We start from the raw sequence: 20,514 nt of genomic DNA on the forward strand, positions 1-20,514 counted from the left end.
GAAGTGTCAGTTCTCACCCTATGCTCTTTGCAGTTTTCACTATTACTTCTCTGCCAAAAACTTCTCACATCTATACACTGAGTACCGGCCTCTACCTGAACTCAGAGTTTCAACTGCATTTTTTCACAAAGATGCCCTCCCCAAATTTCAAACTACACATTTTTATCTTTCTTTATTCATTTCTACAGTTTCAGTTATTATATTTGGTGATAGAAAGACATTATTTTGGTCTTCAGAATTTATTTACCCATTTTTCTGGCAATCCTACCTCGTTTTTCAGCTGAGGAAGTCATCTATTCCTCACTCTCAGTCAAGTGTTTCCCACCTTCCACAGCCCTGTGAACCAACTTTAACAAATTAGGATGTCCTCCCTGTCACAGTGATTGCTTCAGAGATGACCACAAGATACAAGTAAGGCCAATCAGAGGGAATGAGAATAAATTCTAGAAATTTTATTTCATCATTCAGGGAGGCAGACTATCTTTTCCACTGGCCTAGATATGGTGATGATGTGACCCAAGAACTGCTAGTCAACCAGAAAAATCAGGCACTGAGGTGCCTCACAAAAATACTTTGTACTCAGAATGTCCTAATCATTCCCTGAAGACACTGAGAAAATATTCTTCTGAAAATACTGTCGTCATCCCACTGAAGATATTATCCTTCTCCAAAACTTCTCACTTCTGGAAATAGCACAGCCATCCACTGAGTTCTCATTCTTGACATCTGGGACTCCTTACTGACACCTCATTCAAACTCTCATGTATGTCAGTAAACTACACAGTATTTTTTTTTTTTGTCTCCAGGATATAGCTGAATATATCTGCTTCTGTTCACTCCCATTGCTTCCAGTCTATTCCAAACCACTATCATCTCTCATCAGTGTTACAGCAAAAGCTTCCAAATTTGGTCTTTCCATCCTTGCCTTCATCAAGCCCACTCTTCTCTGAACTTGTTACTTCCACATTTCAAATCTTTCCATTTTATCCCACTGCCTTTAAGAAAAAATACAAAATCTTTACACGGTCTATGAAGTGTTTTGTAATCTGCCTTCTTCTATAACCTCAGCGTTCACTGATTTCTCTCTTAACTTCCTGGAACTCATCAAATTCCTGTTCTCTCAAAGACTTGACATCGGATGTTTCCATAGCCTGAAATAGTACTATTTGTCTCTGACTGGCTGTTATTCCTAATTTAAATATTACCTAAGTATTACTTCTTCAAAGAAGATCCCCTGTTCACTTTCTGGACTGAGTTCCCATTTTAAGCTCTCCTCCTCCCCCCCCCCCATTTTAAGCTCTAATACACCCTGGCTTTTTCCCTTTGTAGCATTATAATTAAATGCTTACTTGTATATTTATTTGTTTAATGTTTGTATCCCTACCACAGATTGTGTCTTGAAGGCAGGAACATGATCTTCTTGTTCTTTATAGTATCCCCAGAATATAACACAAAGTCCATTATAAATTGATGGATGATTATTTCATGAATAAATGAATCAAAGAGGCACAACTTGTCTAAACTTAATTTGTTTTCTTGCCCTACAAACCTGTCTCTGATTTTGTTTTTCTGAGCACAGTATACTCTCACTCTCTTTAACCAGGGCAGAAAGTCAGACTTAATTTCCAATCTCTTCCAGTCTCATTGTTCATAGCCTGTTTCCCACTAAGTCTTGTTGAATCTACCTGCATATTTTCTCACATATGCCCTTTTTATTTCCATTCCCACTAAAGGGAGCTTCCTTCTGATTCTAAATTTTAACATGAAAGATGTACATAAACCCCCTGGCTCTAATTCTTTACACTGCTGCCTAGGTGATTATTCCTAAAATACATGTTGACTCATGTTACTCCTATCCTCAGAACATTTAAAACATTCTTAGAACCATCCATTTCTTAAAAAGTATGCAGTTCATATTCCATAGTATACTCCTCAAGTGCCTCCCAGTTAGGTCAAGCCTACCTCTTTATACTCTCTTCTTTCTGCACGCTGTGTGTTCTGAAACCAATGGCTCTTTACCATTCTCAGGCTCTCCATGCATCATGTCGCCACCAACCTGGCATGCCCTTCTTCCCTCCCTTCCCAATAAGCGCTCACTACTTTACTTTTTCAGACTTGCCACCAAAGGCACATCCTCCATGAAGTCTTCTGTCCCCTCTTTGCTTTGTGTATCCACAGGATGTTCATACACTGCATCCTGGATTTAACTACATTTATTTGGATTTAGTAGGAGACAATATAGTTTAGTGATAAGAATGGCTTCTCTACAGTCAAACGGGCTGAGTTTGAATCATGGTTTCATCATTTTCAATCTGTGTGACTTTGAGGAAGTTACTTAAATTATTTGCCATAGTCTTGTCTTTAATTGAATGCATAAGAGAACATACTTCATAGAACTGCTATAAATAATTAGATAAAATAATTGGGGCAAACACTCAGGAAAATTCAAGTGCTCAATATCTGTTTTTGTTTGCATACATTTGTACTACCAGCTATAAGGCCCTTAGATCCAGAGTACAGATAATGATCTATCTCCAAATTCTCAACAGAGTCCTTCATTTAAAGTAAGACTAGTAATTGTTTGTCAAATTGATTAATTGGGAAGTTCTAGGGTCCTGTATATCTTGTGGCTTTGTAGTACCACAACTGCCTCAGGAAGGTCCTGTTAAAGGAACAACTATTTAGGAAAGCAAGGAAAAGCAAGGGAAAATTATTCAATTTTTAAAAAGGGAAATGATGTGAAACCATTATCAATACTATTGTAACTGCAGCTCTAAACAGGAGAATACACAAAGGAATCTTATATAAACAAGCTGAAGACTTACAGCAAATGGTAGTAGGGCTTGATAAATGTTACCAAAGTGCAGCTTTTGATGGAATTTTTTTTGTGGTCCCTGGCTAAGAGGCTATGACCATGCACTGTTGAGAAAAATCTGTACTTTAGAACAGAACCCCTAGGCTCCCATTCAGTCTTCCTTTGTCATTTAACTGCATTAGGCAAATCAACCGAATTCCCTTGGGCTTAATCTTTAAAGGGAGGGAGTTGGATTGGATGCAATTGATTCCTGAGTTCCTCCCTGCTCTGACACTCTCTGATCACTAATCTAAGTGGCCCTTTTTTCTCCCCCACTCATTTTTACCAGACATTCTCCAGTATTTATGAGGTATTTATTGAGTATCTACCATGACACTATCACAGCTCTCTGACACTGAATATGTCATTTGTAATGAAAGGATATTCTCCATTCCCCTTATAGAAATGAGGAGACTAATACTAGTATCACATGATTATGGAACTAAAAGAAACAATCCATGTGAAAGTGATCTGTCTTGCTACGGTACATGGTGCGTGCTGATAAATGCTTATATTCTCCCTCTAATTGGAAATTTTTTTCTTAAACATCAAGATCTTGTAAAAATATTAAGCTTATTTGTGAAACTTTTTCAACCCCTCCATGTACTCCTAGTCAGAACCTAACAGAATATATTGTATTCGAGTCTATTGTAACACTGATGCACTGATCATATTCTATGGTAATTTTTCACTACACATCTGTCATTCCAAAAGGTTCTGAACTCCTAGTCAGATGTTATAGAATTGTAATCTTTAAAACTTTAGCACGAACACAGGACCTCACACGAAAAGTTCAATGAATACTTGATGAATGGATAAATGAATGATTGAATTTTCAGTTAGTAGGAGAAATGGGAAAAAGCCTCTCTTCTCTCAAAACACCTCTGGTACTTGGCAAATGATACCTGAAATCCTCTTAATGAAAAGTTGCCCGCAGACTTGGTTTTCACCATTTAAACAAGAAAGATTTCGAAAGGCTTAGGTAATGGGGGCAGGTAACTTGGGTGTCCTTTTTGGGAAATGCCACTGGAACACTTAGCAGTTTCTGCTGTTTCTACCAGCCAACTAAGCCAATTTAGCCTTCCAGTTCACTAATAACTCAAATTGTCTTAAAGGCTTTCCTCATCCATCTTAGGTAAACAACGCATGAAGATTTTCCTGAGCAGCTAATTACTTCTTTTCATAAGAAAAATGTATCTACATGAGAGAAATTAGAAAGCTAACATCAGCCAAAGATTCGAGTCACATATACAACTTTGCATTTTCTAGTAGTTACATTAAAAAAGAAAAAGGTGAAAAATTTAATAATATATTTTATTCAACTCAATATATTCAAGTTATTATCATTTCTCCATGGAATCAACATTTAAAAATTGAAATATTTTACAGTTCTTTTTTCCATATTCAGTCCTTGAAATCCAAGTATTTTATACTTATAGCACATCTCAGCTTAGATCAACTACATTTTTAGGGCTCAAGAGATATATGTGGCTAATGGCTACTTTATTTGGGCAAATCTAGATGATACCTAATTCTAGTTATGGGCACAAGCCAAAGGAAAAAAGTTTCTGCTCCAAATATCTTTTTTTTTTTTTTTTTCTTAAGAGAGAGAGAGAGTATATGAGCAGGGGGGTGGGGCAGAGGGAGAGAGAGAAACTTCAGGCAAACTCCTCACTCACTGAACATGGAGGCCGACATGGGGTTCCATCCCAGGACCCCGAAATCATGACCTGAGCCAAAATCAAGAGTCTGAGGCTTAACCAACTGAGCCACTCAGGCACCCCTCCCTTCCAAATATCTTATCACCCAGGAGATAGGATGCCTTCCTAAATTAGTTCATTTTAGTTTTGTGTGAGCTCCAGAGGCAACTTACTTTCTATTGGCCCGGCTTTCCTGATAACCCACTGGGTGATGTCTGCCAAACTTCTATCTTTTAACTCACCCAATACTTTTACCTTGGTATTTCCTAAACTCCTCATATATCCCTCTAAGACTATTTTGAAGGTCCGAGGGCCTAAGATGTTCGGTGATACCCCTTAGCTATAGCTGAAAAAACATTAGCAAAGTCATGAATTAAAGTTATGCTTCTTTCTCAAAAACACTGTCCCTTTGAGAGAATAGTTTACTTTATAAGTGATTGGGGTATAAGGGTGGTGAGTACTGATTGTCTTTCATAATGATATTTTAATTTCTTAATGTCACAATAGAAAACTCAGCTTACCCTATCACTAGTAAATACACCTGTTGTAACTATAGTCATGGATACATTTACAGAAAAGCACACCTTTTTTAATATGATCTTTTTAAAGTCATCTATCTTTATACAATATTTTGACAGTTTTTAAAACAGTATTGGATGAAGGCATGCTATATATACATATATTTGTTCCTACTCACTTCAGGCAAATTGTGTACTAAATCTGATTGTTAATTTTGATTTCTGTATGTATGAATTAAAAAGAAAACCCTCAGACAAAAAATATTCAGAACTACAAGACCTTGACATTCCCTGTCCAAGCTCTTCAAATGTGTATAGTTTGGTAAATGAGCTTTGGAATCTCTTTTTTAAAGGCTTCCTGAGAGCAATTTGCTTATTTACCTAAATTGATCATTAGCTCTCATGGGTTTAGAAATATTAGTTAACCTCTAAAAATTAGCTTCAATTTCCGTGTTGCTTTGGAAAAGCACCATGGAGAACATGCCACAATTTCTATAGGAAGCTGTTTCCTTGAAACTCCCAACTGGGGGGAGACCCTTAAAATTTGTTAAAATCCTTACATCCTCATGATAGTTTAGCAGTGCCAATAATTTGAGATCATTCCTGTTAAATGTGAGGCAGTAAACAAATAACTGCATTTTCCTTTTGGTTGAGCATTTATCTTAAGGATTACCTAACATTTTGAGGCATCTGTGAGAACTATGTTAGACTAAGAATTAGATGACTTGCTCTATTGTCCTGGTTCTGTACTTAGCCAGCAGTGTTAACTCTCTGAGCTTTAGTTTACTTATCGGTAAAAGGATGAATTTGGAATAAATTATTTCTATGTTTCCATCCAGTTTATACTGTGTGACTTAATTATAATTCTCAACTGACAGGGAGAGGAAACATTTTCATGTGTTCTCTTCTTTATCCTTAGCTTTATGGTAGACCTCAGATTAGATAGAAAACACAAAAGCCATCAGAGACTCCTCTCACCATTTGCTATTAAGCGTGAGAAACTGCATCTTGGGTCATACTCATCTTGCTTTCTTTTTTTAATATACAAAAATAAAATTCACCAACACAAAACCGGCACTTCCTCTCTAAATTCAATCGCCCTTCATCTACTCAGACTTTCTCTTCCCTTTCTACTCCATTATTCACCTCAGCAAGAAAAAACGTTCCAAAATCTCCCTTAAAGATAAAAACCTTCCTTGACTCCAAATCCTTTTACGTCAATTGATCCGTCTACACAGACCCTTCACCACCACTACACTTACTATTTCCATATTCTTACTTCTCATTCTTTAGCAGACTTCGCACTGGAGTATATGCCCATTACTTCAACCACTTTTGCTAAGGTCAGCAACGACTTCCACGTTATAGTCTTCATCTTACACGGAAGCTCTCTCCTTTGGACTTCTCTGACACCCTACTCTCCTGGTGACATTTCTCTGATCACAACTTCTCAGTCTCTCTTTTCTACCTCCTCACCAATATCCAGCTTCTGAGTATTATAGTAATTAAAGGCTTTGTTTTGAGTGTTTTCAACCAGTCGCATGGCTTTAAAAATACCTTTAAATGTACTTAATGTATTTACAGACTATGTTTAGATTTCTAGCACAGTGCTGTGCTAGATTGTAGACCCATCTAATTGTCCACAGCATGTCTCCAATCTTACAGGTAACTCTGACTTAACAGATCACAAATAAATTCTTGATCTCTCCCCACCAACACACACATACAGAGTTTTACCTTTCCTAATCATCTAATTCTCAAAATACATGGGATCCTATCAGTTGCTCAGTCCCCAAATCTGAGACTCATTCTTAATACTTTATTCAACAATGGCATCTAATCAGACACAAAACCTTGTCAACTCTGTATCTCAAATATCTGTGCTTCTTCTATGTTTATTTTATTCTCTCACTGTCATCCATGTAACCATAATACCATACGTGCCAGTAGCCTCCTAACTAGACTTGTGGCTTCTTGTCTGATTCCAGTATATTTTATAAACTGCAGCCCCAAGTGAGCATCTTTAAATGCCGATTACTCTTGTCACTTTCCTGCTTAAAACCTATTACTTTTAATAGGCTCCTGTTATAACTAAGGGGAAATCAAAACACTGTAATTTGTATATAAAGCATTAATTGATTCCCCCCCCTCCACCCCCCACCCCCCTGTTTGCCTCTCCACCTCACTGAGGGCCTTCTCTCTCCTCCTGCTTATTTGTCATAATCCAGTCACTCTGGCCTTCTTTCAGATTTTCAAACACATCAAACCTTTCTTATTTGAGGGTCTTTACCCATGCTATTCCCTCCAGTTTGAACAGTATTTTTCCCCTGCTTCATATGGGTAATGCCTCAATACCCTTCAGAAAATATTGCTTTCTTAGCAATGTTTTTGCTGATTATCCCATTATTAGCAAGTTATATTCTTTATAAGCCTACATTTCTCCTGTTTAACACATCACAACCTGTAATTGTTAATCTGTGCATTATTTGTTTATTGTCTGTATTTTTTTTTTTAATTAAGCTTCAGAAGATCAGGGATCATGATTATTTTATTCATATCTAAATCCTCAAAACCTAACTCAGAGCATAAAATGTTGTAGCTGTAGAATCAATATTTGTTGACTAAATCTTATAGGAAAGAAAACTAACTGACTTTTCTAATTTACTTTAGTGCTTTCTTCACACTACATTGTCATTCCTCTTCTTGATTCATCCCAACCCAGCTTGGACCATGTTGCTCAGGCCCATTAAGTGTCTTTACCATTGATCTCAACATTGATTTGGCCCCATCTCCATAAGCCTAACCCTTAGAGGTCCCAGGCCCTGAGCTGTGCTATCCCACAACCCAGCTCCCCAGGATTTCTCTGCCTTTATTAGATTTACAGATCTCAATGGCCTCTGCTTTCCCCTCTCCCAATTCTTCTGCATTTTTAGCACAGTGTTCATCTTTAAAAGAAGTCACTTTTCCACTTTCCTATTTATATTTCTTTCTTTTCTTAGTCCATGGAAAACCCTGCTAATTATGCAGTGTTATTTTTTTCCCTTAAGCTAGAACTAATTTCTTATTTTCCACCCCAAAACGGAGCACTGAAAAAAGCAAGGCACATAGATCCATATACCATATTTCTTTCACTCCAGAAAATGTTGAAATTTTCAATATTTCAAAATCAACTGGAAAAGGGTAAATGTACAATTTTATCAATAGAGCCATGACCTCTCATAAATATGATTACCTTCACAATAAAAAAAAAAAATACCAAGAGGATAAGATGTACAACAGATGTGCTGTTGTGATAAGCATCAGGCCATCTTGGTGGCTTAGCAGATAGCTTGGGATAAGAGTCAACCACAGTGAATAAAGAAATCAAACCAAAAGAACTCAAGGGAGAGATGGAAAGAAAAACCCCACAGTGGTAAATGGGGATGCACAGCAGGTAGTGAAAGAAACCGTTTTCAGAGACGGTAAAGCAACTGAATGAAACCAACAATCCCAAGAATGAATTTCAGAAGAAATCATCAAACATAGCATGTAGCTGATTGGCATGTCAAACTCTTCTAAATGAATCCAGGTCCAAAACTCTCAGAAACTTCCCACCGCCCCAGTACCCAAATCCTTCAGAGTATAGAAAAAAATCAGCATTCTCAGAATGCCATTCCTTCATATCTCTCTTTCAGTGTTCATGGAATGCAATCTTTCTTGTATTTAATGCATTATGCATTGTGTTCTATTCCAATTCTGCTTTGTGATAGTTTTCCTTTTTAAAGAATAATCTGTTGACTATTTTGAGTATGCTGAGTAAATAAGGCTTTTTAATGTTAGAACTGTTTCTGTTTCAAAAACAGCAAGGGAAATTATAACTAAATTTGTGAATTTTGGGTAAGAGGGACTTTGAATTTGCAGTATATTTGTCAACTGTCCAAATATTTTTTATGTATAGTCATTTATTCTTTAAAATGAGACAAAATAAAACTATATTATAGATTGCAGTAACAAAATCAGAAGAATTTGTCTCCTGAGCCCAAATTTTTGTTATTTTAGCCAATTACAATAAATAAATGAATTTTAAAATTCAAACTAATACAAAAATTTAAGGTAATGATTATTTCTGGAGGGAAGTAAAAAAGGATGCAATCAATACTGAACACCCAACTATGGAAATATTGTCAATAACATTCTGTTTATTAAGGCAACTTAAACTACATATATATATATATATATATATATATATATATATATATATGCACATACTATTTATATATATACATATATATAAAATTATACAGGAGCTCTATATCATCTACTTCATGATAATAATTTAGTAAGTATTTGTATTTGCTTAAGGTAATGTTACATTAACGTGGGTTATCCCAATTTGCATTATTTTTGTTTACATTTATATGTTTGAGATTTCTTCTTGTCTCTTTTGAGTAAAATTAATGTGGATGCTGTAATGTATTTGGATAACACTCAAATATAACACCCACAACTTAATACTTGTGGAAAATACAACAAAGTTTATAATGTAGAAGATTGATTGGGTGAGGATGAAACAAAAAAAAAATATTCCCTTGGGTACATTCCAGCTTTTAGTCTATGATTTGTGACCTGTTCTCACAGAATTGAAAACAGCCAGGGACTCCAGGGGACTAGAGAGTAGAAGTTATACTCTTCCCAAGAATTGTCAACACCATAGAAGAATGTCTATCCAACATGCCCGGCAGTTTCGGAAAGCCAGCCAGTAATGGAAATAAGCTGCAGCTCATGGAGGATCACAACATTGTGAACTTGCACCCAAATCAGGGTACTAGCAGCCTAAGTGCTGCATACATTGTGTATCAGTGACAATTATTAACTTCCTTGTATGAATTTCTTATCTCGTCATCTCCCCTGCACACGCATATGAGCACATGGCATGTACACATGCACACACATACACACACGTACACATTCTTTCCTCAGGTGATTTAAATCACTAAATCCTAAATTCTTTAGGTGCTCATCCCTTCAGTGAAAAAACTCATCTGCTGAGATGAATGGTACAACAAAGCTGTTGGAATTCTTAGGCGATGTAGTATATTGTAAATATAAGCTGCCATTGTTACTATTATTAATGTCATTAATATCATTATTATCTTAATTCCTCAGAGTAAATGATATACAAAAATAGTTGGTGGTGAACGAGTAGAAAGAACTAGGAATTCCAACAGCCCAGCCAAAAAATAATGGTAAAATCAAATACACATCTTCATTTGGTAGAACAAACAAAAATTGTACCTTTTTATCCCAATATTGACCTAGAGAATATTCCTAGGACCCTGAGACATGCACACTAAATCACAACTATTAATGCTCAAAATTGGTTATGAAAAGTACATGTTTTCTAAGAGAGAGTATACGACTTAACTGTTACCAAGCCTTGAGTCCAAGATCGACTTCATCAGTGGCCTTACAAGAAGCTCCCCCTCAGAACATATAAAAATAAATCATCTATTAATACACAAATAGAAGCCACATACAGAAAATTGATTTTCCAGAAATACGGCACTAGCATGCAGTCATTGCTGTGGGCATAGTTATTAAACACTTAATATGTATTAAACCCTTTATATAAGTATTACTTTTAATTTTTTGAACTCCATGAGATAGATAGTAGTATTGCTATTTTACAGTTAAGTTAGCTGATTGCTTAGAGAGATAATGTAATTCACTCAAGCTTAAACAACTATCAAATACTAGAGCTAGAATTTGAACCCAAGTCTTACTACCTTCAAAATCTATTTTCATTTCTTAATGTCATGCTGATATCTCCAATTAAATAAATGAACTTGTTTTTATATGTCAGGCAGCTGTAAGAATAATTCAACACAAGGAAATTATGATCTTACTAATGCACCGTCATCAGGAAAGTCACTTGAAATGGGGTTAGGTTTCTGATGATAGATTTATACTTCCCTCAAGTCCCAAGATTTCCCTCAAGTCTTTCTTTTGAAACAGGCCACACATCTTAGAATCAAGGGCTGGTGTTTTGCCTTGAAACTGAGCAGTAATGCCTAGCCCAGCCCCCCTGGCCTCATGATTATCAAGTTCTACCCAGCAGAGTTCACCACGTTTAGTTAGGAATCAAGGGCAGACTAGTCTTATTCTTTTAGGACCTTTTAAGCTGGTCCCATTGTACTCTGATGAATTAGATCTTTACTTGCCAGTTATTATGTGAACATATCTTTGCTTTAACAAGTCTAGTCTCCTCAATACTCCACAAATTCCCCATTTTATCGTTCCTTCCATGACTTTACGCATGTTAATAGCTCTGCTTAGCACATCTTCTTCTCTCCTCTGCCCACTGGAAAGCTGCCCACCTCCAAGGCCTGGATAAAGATCTTCCTCCACATGGGAGTCAACCCTGACCCTTCACTGATAACTCTCATTATGAACTATGTTTAAATATGTTGTTTTATGTCTTCCTGACTTGCTCTCATAATATTTAATGATCATTTGAGATGCATAATTTTGTTTTACTTTTTAATGCTAAAGCCTCAGCTCTAAAGGTAGGAACAATTTAGTCTAGTATTTCAAACTCTTCTGGGAATACAAAGGTTGTGCTTGTTGATCTCTTGACTATGCCGGTCTCTTCTGGGAAATAGATATAAACAGTGAGGGGGATTGATCTTTATGCCATTTCGCCTGACTCATATATTCAGGGTGGAAGCAAATAATGAGGTCAGACCTCAGCAAATGACTTTTTCATGACAATTTCCCATGTTCCACACAATGCAATAGAAAAAGTACAGATTTTAAAATAAGACTGTCAGCTTTAAATACTAACTCAGGTGATTAAATAACAGTGGGTTCTAGGTAAGTCTTTTTCCCTACATAAATTTTATAAAATACTACATTCTTCATAGAGTTGTTAAGACTGGAAATACTAATGTATATAAAAGCATCTGGAGCACAGTTAACTAATAATAAATCATGTCTTGTATTATTTTTACAGGGCAAGTAGCTCAAGGCACCCTGTCTTCTAAGGTGGCCTTCTTAACCACTAATATTTTCTTTTTTGTCTTGACCACATAATTTTGTCCAGTATCTAACAGATCATGAACTAATGGAACTTAGAATTTTATCTCAGGAGTCTTGATACTGATGCTAAAAACCATGAGCACTAATTAATGTTACAAGAATCACTGTTGAAATCTAGATATTTCATTGATGTATCTATTAATATTACAGCATAACAAACATTGCTTCAAAAGTACTTGGGTCGTTCAAGCAAAACTATACAAGTCTCCAAGATATTAAGTATCTTTATTAGAAATACTAATTTGTACTTTTATTTTGCCTAATGACAAGAGCTCATAGAGTTTAAATGTTTTCAAGGACTTTGTTTAGTGGCATAAATAGTGGTTCCTATATCCACACTGTTTGACTTGCCTAACTTAGATAATTGTGTAATTTGTCTGATTATTGAATATTTTTATGTGTCTTATGCCAGCAGTTGTTTCCCCATTCAGTTTTAAGCTGAATATTTTACATGACCTCTCTAATGTAGATATTCTGATACACTTTTGCAGTTGTTAATATATATACATGAATTAAATCAAAAGCTAATGACGCATATTATAAAGAAAAAAAGATGAGTTAAATTAAAGTTGATTATGTTCGGTTAGCCACTGTGTAAGACCTCTTTTGCCTAATTCTAGGCTATAAGGATTTTTTCCTGTGGCTTCATCTCAAAGTTTTATAATTTTAAGTCTACATTAAGAATTATGATTCATTTTGAGTTTATTTCTTTTAATAAAGTGTGAGGTTTCGGTTGAAAAAAATAGAGTTTTTTTGAGGGTGTTGGAGAGATGCTGAGAACGAGTGCAGTACTAGTGTGTTCTAGGTCCCAGGCAGTCATAGGACAGCATGAGGGCAGTAAAGGAAAGAAGCAACGAATGCTCACTGAACACTCTGTGCCAGGCTTGGTACTGACAGTAACCCATGAACCGGTACTGGTATTTCTCCCCTTGACTTCATGAAGAAACATAAGTGATCCAGCAGCACAGTTATTTGGAGTGAGATATATGGATCCAATTTGTCATTCAATTTGAATAAAGTATAGATAGATTAGATCTGCATTCATGAGAAGAACTGCATGATTTCCTATATCACAGAGAAAAGTAGTCATACAATTTCTTCTCTCTCTCTCCTAGAAATATGCTGAATGAGAGTCTTTATATACTACCATCCATTTATACTGGAATTGTCCACTTGGAATGTTGAAATGAACATTTATCTGCGCGGTGAATACCTGGTAACTTTACTAAATTACTAGGACAGTAAAGTCAAATATTTTTGAAGACTCTGAGCTTAATTATTCATATATATAAATGCCATTTAAATGAATAAGATTATATATAAATATATATAGTGCAGTAGTAAAATGAAATTTTGTTTACTTTACAAGTAAATGACCCAACATCATTTGGACATAAAATTGTTGGGGTTTTCCCCCCTTCAGTGGGTGTGTACACACACATTCACCAAAATCGATTCTAGTTTTTATAGAATTTTTGAGGACAAGCATTTCAGTTTGGATGGCTGGGCTATGCTTCCCATCTACCAACAGAATTAAATATTATCTGAGGGCTAGGTGAATATACAAAATGTTAAATTTCTTGGCCATATTTGAAGGATATATTGGATGATCTGGTTAATAATCATGTTAATACTTAAAGCCAACTTGAGTGTTTTAAGCAAAATCATCCAAATAAAAGGATTTTACTTTATTCAATTGTTTCTGTCAAGCAAATTGTCAACAACTGGGTGACCAAGACAATTATTATCAATTATTCCCTAATATTTCTATGCCAAAATCTTCAAGATCAATTATACCCTTGAATAAGGGCCCAAATCCTGAGACGGAATTTGTCATAGGCTCTAGGTAGAAATTCAAACACAAGTCACTTACATGTGGATGAAATACAGACTAAAACAAAATATCTCATCAGGTAATGGCAAAAGTGACCTTTTTTCTTCTATCATAGCATTACCAATCAACACCAGAAATAGGCATTTTCTTTGTGTTTCTTTGGCACACAATATGGATCCTTGAATAATAACTACACTTCCTAGTAGTTTGGCTTGTCTAACTGATTTAATTGCCAAGTATCTAATAGTCCTAACCCCAGCAGATAAAAGTGGCACTTAAGAATAACAGCGTGAATCAGATAAGGAAGAGATTCTTTATCTGGGCTTTACAGAGTCCACAAATGGGCTTTATTATATCCAAAAACTTAAAATTGATCCATATGTTCAAATGATACCATTTATATGTGGGGAAATATCTGTGAGATTACACACTAAATTTATAACGGTGGCTAATTTTGATGAGGTGGTAGAGAACTTCAGTTTTGATTTTTTTTAACCCTTGGAAATGAGAATTTATGCATGAATTACTTATATGATTGAAACTAATTGTAAAATTGGTTATAAATGTATATTTGTAATTTTTTATGAGAATGGGGCAATGATTTCATCTCATGCTAGGAAATATGAATCCTTCATGTTATATATTTTGAATCTGGAGAAAAGAGATATATCATCTGATTAGAGACATACTAGCTTCAAATTTTATACATTTGAAGTAACTTCAAATATTTGAGAGGTTTCTTTGACCTTGTTTTGTTATTCCTTAAATGAATTGGACTAGATTTAATTATTAAAAATAATGCTTTGAGGCAGCTCTCATTTATATATAGCACCTCTTATATTGCTATGGTATGGATCAGAATGTACAGTAGATGAATTTCAACACAAACCTACAGTTGGCTGGGTTGTTGCCATGGTGAATCAGGAGTCCACATAACAGGTAGCCTTGATTATGCTATAAATTTCAGTCACCTAAAGTACCAGATTTATTAAGTGGAGAAAGTTATAATATACAAAGCAAGTATTATCTAGAAAATAAGCAATAAAAATCATTCAAACTTTCTATGATTTAAAGGGTTTTTTTTTTTTAATATTTAAGAAGACTATGTTTACATGTAGGGTAAACAAGGCTTAGAAAAGTTCCTTTTAGGGGCAACTGGGTGGCTCAGTCGGTTAAGCATCTGCCTTCAGCTCAGGTCATGATCCCAGAGTCCTGGGATCGAGTCCTGTACTGGACTCCTTGCTCATTGGGGAGCCTGTTTCTCCCTCTGCCTGACACTCCCCCTGCTTATGCTCTCTCTCTCTCTCTCTCACTTCCTGACAAATAAATAAATAAAATCTAAAAAAAAGAAAATTTCCTTTTAATACCTTTAATTTATAGAATAATTATCAGCTATGGATGGATGGAATTTGGCATGGTATATATCAAACACAACTTAGCACCAGATGTTGTTCTGGACACAACCATCTGAATCTCTATATTTCTAAATGCCGATCTAGAACAACAACAAAATAAATCCTCTTGGAACCATGAATCTGTGTACTACTAAATACAATCCATTTCCATTAGAGATGATGCAATGGAGACTGAGAAAAGTGACTATCACATAGCAACTTGGAAACATAGCCTTGTCTATTTAACTCTGTCAATAAATCTTACACATCAATTATATTTCACATGACTGTCTTTTCCAAAGCAGTTTACCCAATGGTTGCCTCATCGTTATCTAGCAGTAATGCCTTCTTTTATGCTTTCAACAGGTGACTATATTAGCTATAACAAATGAATAAGAAGAAGCAAAAATCCAATAAGGCATTTATAGCTTTCTTTCTCTATGTAATTATAGTGAAATAATTTTTTTTCCGCTAATTGCCCACACTTTTAAACTGATAACAGGAAGCACCCTTGCCTGATTATGAAATAGTGACTAGAAATATAAGCATCCATCCCATGGATTTTTGAGCCCTTTATTTTATTTTACTATTTCATTTTTAAGCCACATTTAAAAAAATGTGTATATTTGGGTTCAAAAATCAAAATAGTTACTGAATTCTTAGTGCACTTGACCTAGATAAAAAGCTTACGATGTCAGAATCCATACATAAAAGGTAATCGCTTCATAGTACAGTTTTATTTGACTTCTAAAATTTAATTCAAAGATCTTATAATAACAAAAATGTATTGAAAAAAACTTCATGGCACCAATCAAAACACACTCTGATTATAGACTGTGGTTATCGTGCCAGGTTAATTATTATGAAATCCTATCTAGTATTCAAAAATAATACAGATTTTTAAACTCATAAAATCCCAAAGAGATTAATAATTTTTTATCTAGTTTTCCTCTGCATCTCCTTGAATCTCTTTGGGAAGTAAGAATTGGTATTATTATTATTATCATTATTATTAAAAATATGAGAAAATAAATCTATTGCCTTCAACTGGCACACAGCCTCCCATAGTCTGGCTCCAACCACTCTTTCCATCCTTATCTTCCCCTTACACATGAACCTCAGAAAAACAGAAGAGCCTATTCCACCTGGAACATAACCCATACCATCCCAGTTTGTGCCTTTATCCAGGCTGCCTGAAAGTCTCTCCTTTCTCATCCCCTTCACTTCCAGTCTATGCACCCAATATTAATGGCTTGCATTTATTCAATGCTTACTACACACCATGCATTTACTAAGAGCATTATTTCATTTGTGCCTTTTAACAACCCTATTTTACAGAATATGAGAAACTTCGGTAGTCATCCAGATAGTAAATGACAGATCTGGAATCTGCACCCAGGTAGACTTCAGATTTCACTCTGTGATGCATTACTTAACACTGTGATACATAAATTACAAGTCCCAGTAAACTGTCAAGATCCAGAGAAAACAATTGTTCTCACAGATATTTCATTGACTTCCCCAACTTCTCTCCCCTTTATCTGCTCCTGTATCTCTCTGAGGTAAAACTTTAATATCTCACCACTGATAAAGTTAGTGATGTACTCCTCTCGTTTGCTCTGCTAGGTATTCTGATTCATCTTAATAGTCTTTGTGTTAAATAGTAACATGCACATGGTAAGCCCTCTATTGATATTGGTTAAGTGCATTCATCATTGACAGATATGAGATAATTCAGACTATATTACAAATGACCCCGGAAAAACAACTTAAAAAATCAATTTAGCAAGTCTATAATGTAATAAGTAATGATCAAAACTGAGTATTTCTTCACAAATTTGATTTTTTTAACTTGAGTTTATAAAAGTGATCAAAAAAGTGACCCGTTTGGGCATCCTAGTTTCAAATCCATTCATTCAATTTTTAAAAATTGAATTTAAAAATTTTTTAAATTTTTTTATTGAATCAGACAACAGTATTCGAAACTATTGTTCAAGGATACTAGGTGAATTTTGGTTACTCTAAAGAACCAGTTGAAAAGGAACTAATTCTTTATGATAATGACTATATATATTATTCTTTTACTTGTTTTTTATTGAGCTGATTCAAAAATTTATTTTTTTTTGTACAAATACATATGTTGGTATGTAGAAGAAGCAAAGGAAAATGGTAGATAATTTAGATAATGGTAAATAGTCTGGCAAGAAAAAAAATAATTATTTTTCTCATGTGATGCCAAGCAAATGTAGCCACTTTTTTTAATTCTTGGAGATAAAATGGATACTTTAATACTATTTAGAGACAACCTATGTTTATTCACCCAATTTCTCACATTTAAGAGGGGAAGTGATTTGAAGAGTAATTGAGGCTTCTCCCTTGTAAGCCATCAAAAGGTCACTTTTTCTCCCCTTTGTTTTAAATGTTGGTATATTTCATTTTGACAATTGTCTGATTGAAGTTTTAAAGTCTATTTCTGTTTAAATAATAATAACATGTAGGATATAAAATAACCAAATTTAAGGATTGCCTTTTAGCTTTTCATATTTAAATTTAAAGTGTATATTGATAAACATTATGTAATAAAGAAAAAGGTAATTATTTGCAGGTTTATAGTAACTTATTGAATTCAGAACAAGGATTCTTAGGAAAAAATCAGTGTTAGAACTGAGTACCATTTTTACTTTTTCTTTTAACTTCTCCCATTTAAAAACATTTTCCTCATGTTGAAAAATTAAAATATAAAAACTATTTTTTCAAAGCACAAGTGTACCAGTTTTTAAAATGCTAGAACTTCCCTCAAAAATGAATTACTTTGAAATGATTTTTCTTAAACTCAGTCATTTTTTTTCCTCAGTGACTCAAAGCACAAATAACCAAACCGTAATTGTTAATTACACCTATTGATCATCAGTGACAGAATAGCATCCTATTAAATTATCTTGGAAACTGGAATCAAGCTAGAAACCAAGAAGGATATAGCAGCTATATAACTTAAAGGAGAAGAAAAAATTATTTTCACAATTAGGCCCACACTAGGAATAGTGCAGTTATTTTATTGATTGTTGGTGGAAAGAGTGGGTCTATGAGGCTTTCCTGGAGATCCACCCAAAGCAAACAAGAAGGTCATTGGGTCTGAATCTGACCTAGAGGAAATTTTATTTTCTCTGAGCATTAGGTACTGAGTTATTCTCCAATCAGAATGTTGTTGCATATCATACCATTTATTGTTTAACTTATTGTCTACAACTTACAAAAGAGTGTTTAGATGTAAAGTATCAGAAAGCTACCAAAGAAAGATTAAGAGCAATGTTTTCTGGGATAAAATACTCCTTTTACACTCACACATCTCTTTTTGTTCTATCAGTGTTGCTTTTAGTCTACCCTGGACACTGTTGCCGAGAAATAAATGCATAAATCTACCCTTGCTTGTTCCTGATACAAGAAAATGATGTAACACTTTCATTTTGATTTTCCTTGTAAAAGAAACAGGCTAAGTGAGTCTGCCCTTGACAGGTGTGACTCCCTAATCAGCGCCACTAGGCAGCCTTATACAGCTTCAGCCAGTGGAAACTCCCCTCCCCCACCCCAACTTTAAACAAAGCCATTTAATTTGGTCTTAAGCCAAGGTAAGAGGGGGAAAAAAACAATTAGTAAATGAAAGGACTACATAAAGAGGCAGAGTCTGCCAATAAGAACCTACATGCAAGCCAGAGGAGATTTATGATTTTCTTCCCCAGGGAGGGAGTGACTAACGCACGCACACTGACCATCACCGTAAAGAGGTAAAGAGAGAGTGAAATGGCTCAACGTACACACACCCCGCTCCATACCGGGGACGAGTCTCCGAGCTGCGGCTTGTGCTCTCGGAGGGCCAGGCTGAAGCTGACCGCCCCCACGGCCACGCTGGACACCCCCAGCCCTATCTCCAGCACAGAGAGCACCAAGAGGCTCCCAATAATCTGGCCGCTGGTGCACATCCTTCCTCGGTCATCATTCCTTCCAGATCAGAGAGGGAAACCAACCATCCACCTTCTTCCTTCCACTATCCTCCTTACCCCTTCCGCCCCCTACCAGACCCCAAAACTTTTCTTTCTTCACCAGCGAAGCATTATCCACAAGGACTAGATTTCCAGAACCGGAGACCCTCTTCCCGGATCGGGCCAGAAGCAAAAGAGTCGCTCCACCCCCTGACACGTTCAGACAGGAATCGTAGGATTTTTCCTGGGTTCGGTGGTCGGAGTCCAGGAGAGGAGAGTGCGCGGGTAGAAGGGCTTTCAAGAAGGAGCCAGAAACCTGGAGGAGCCAGGAGCAAGGAGCCCCGCTCTCGAGGCGCTGTCCAGAGTTCTGCCGCGTCCCAAGTCTCCGCAGGAAACCAGCTCCCTTCTAACCTCCCAGACTCTTCAGGCTCCCCTTCCTTTCTTGCGGAGGAGATGAACCTTGCTTCCCGGAGATCCAAAGCGGAACTGCTCAGAGCTTCTCTCCCCCCCCTCCTTCGTCTCCTCTCCTTTGTTTTCGTGGTAACACAAAGTGCTTCTGCGAGTCCTTCGGTCCCCAGGCTGAGCGGGCGGATATATTCAGTACCACGCTCCTCGCAGTTGCTGTGTCGCCAGAAAAAGCGACCTTGTCTGACGGCCTTTTTCCGTCTGGGTTTCTTCTCCCTCGTCGTCGTCCTCTTCTCCCCCCTCTCTCTTGGTCTGATTCTCCTTCATTTCAGTGACCTCATTGGGATTTGAGAGGTTGATGGAGGAAGGAAAAGCCTGATATATTTGTGGGTCTAGAACCAATACTCTTGGCTGGCTTCTGATCAGCCCCGCCTCGCGACCCTGACCACAGCGATCCAAAGGATCCCTACCTCTGCATCTCCCCTACTTGCTCCCTTCTGGGCTTTTATCCAGATGGAAGGGGAGGGATGCCTACGTCAACGTGGGGCTCATTCTGTGTAAAACTTTCTTCTGCGTGTACACGGGGTAGTGTGGGGGCGCAGTGGGCAAAGACAGGCAGAAAGAGCAGAGGGGTGGAGAAAGGCCAGACTCCTAAATTCACTAGGACTCTCAAGGACTCTCACCCAGGAACATATCTTTCTAAAGAGCTAGACTCAAGCCTGTTTGTAAGGAGGGCCAACTCTCCATTGTCACGA

At 36.3% G+C, this 20,514-nt stretch overlaps 1 protein-coding gene across 4 annotated transcripts in view; it reads right to left on the minus strand.

Moving 5' to 3' along the window:
* Nucleotides 1-19,354, minus strand: part of TMEM196 (transmembrane protein 196) — a 47,292-nt gene extending 27,938 nt beyond the window's left edge. For 2 of the 4 annotated variants that reach the window (XM_026507146.3, XM_057304143.1), the window contains exon 1: nucleotides 19,208-19,354. In XM_026507146.3, coding sequence (XP_026362931.1) covers nucleotides 19,208-19,354 — 147 coding nt within the window. Of the gene's footprint in view, nucleotides 1-19,189 lie in introns of all 4 variants that reach the window. The other 2 variants (XM_044387022.2, XM_057304142.1) reach the window with 1 other exon arrangement.
* Nucleotides 19,355-20,514: the final 1,160 nt, after the last annotated feature.

The sequence above is a fragment of the Ursus arctos genome, unplaced genomic scaffold (assembly GCF_023065955.2).
Source record: "Ursus arctos isolate Adak ecotype North America unplaced genomic scaffold, UrsArc2.0 scaffold_3, whole genome shotgun sequence".
NCBI lineage: Eukaryota > Metazoa > Chordata > Mammalia > Carnivora > Ursidae > Ursus > Ursus arctos.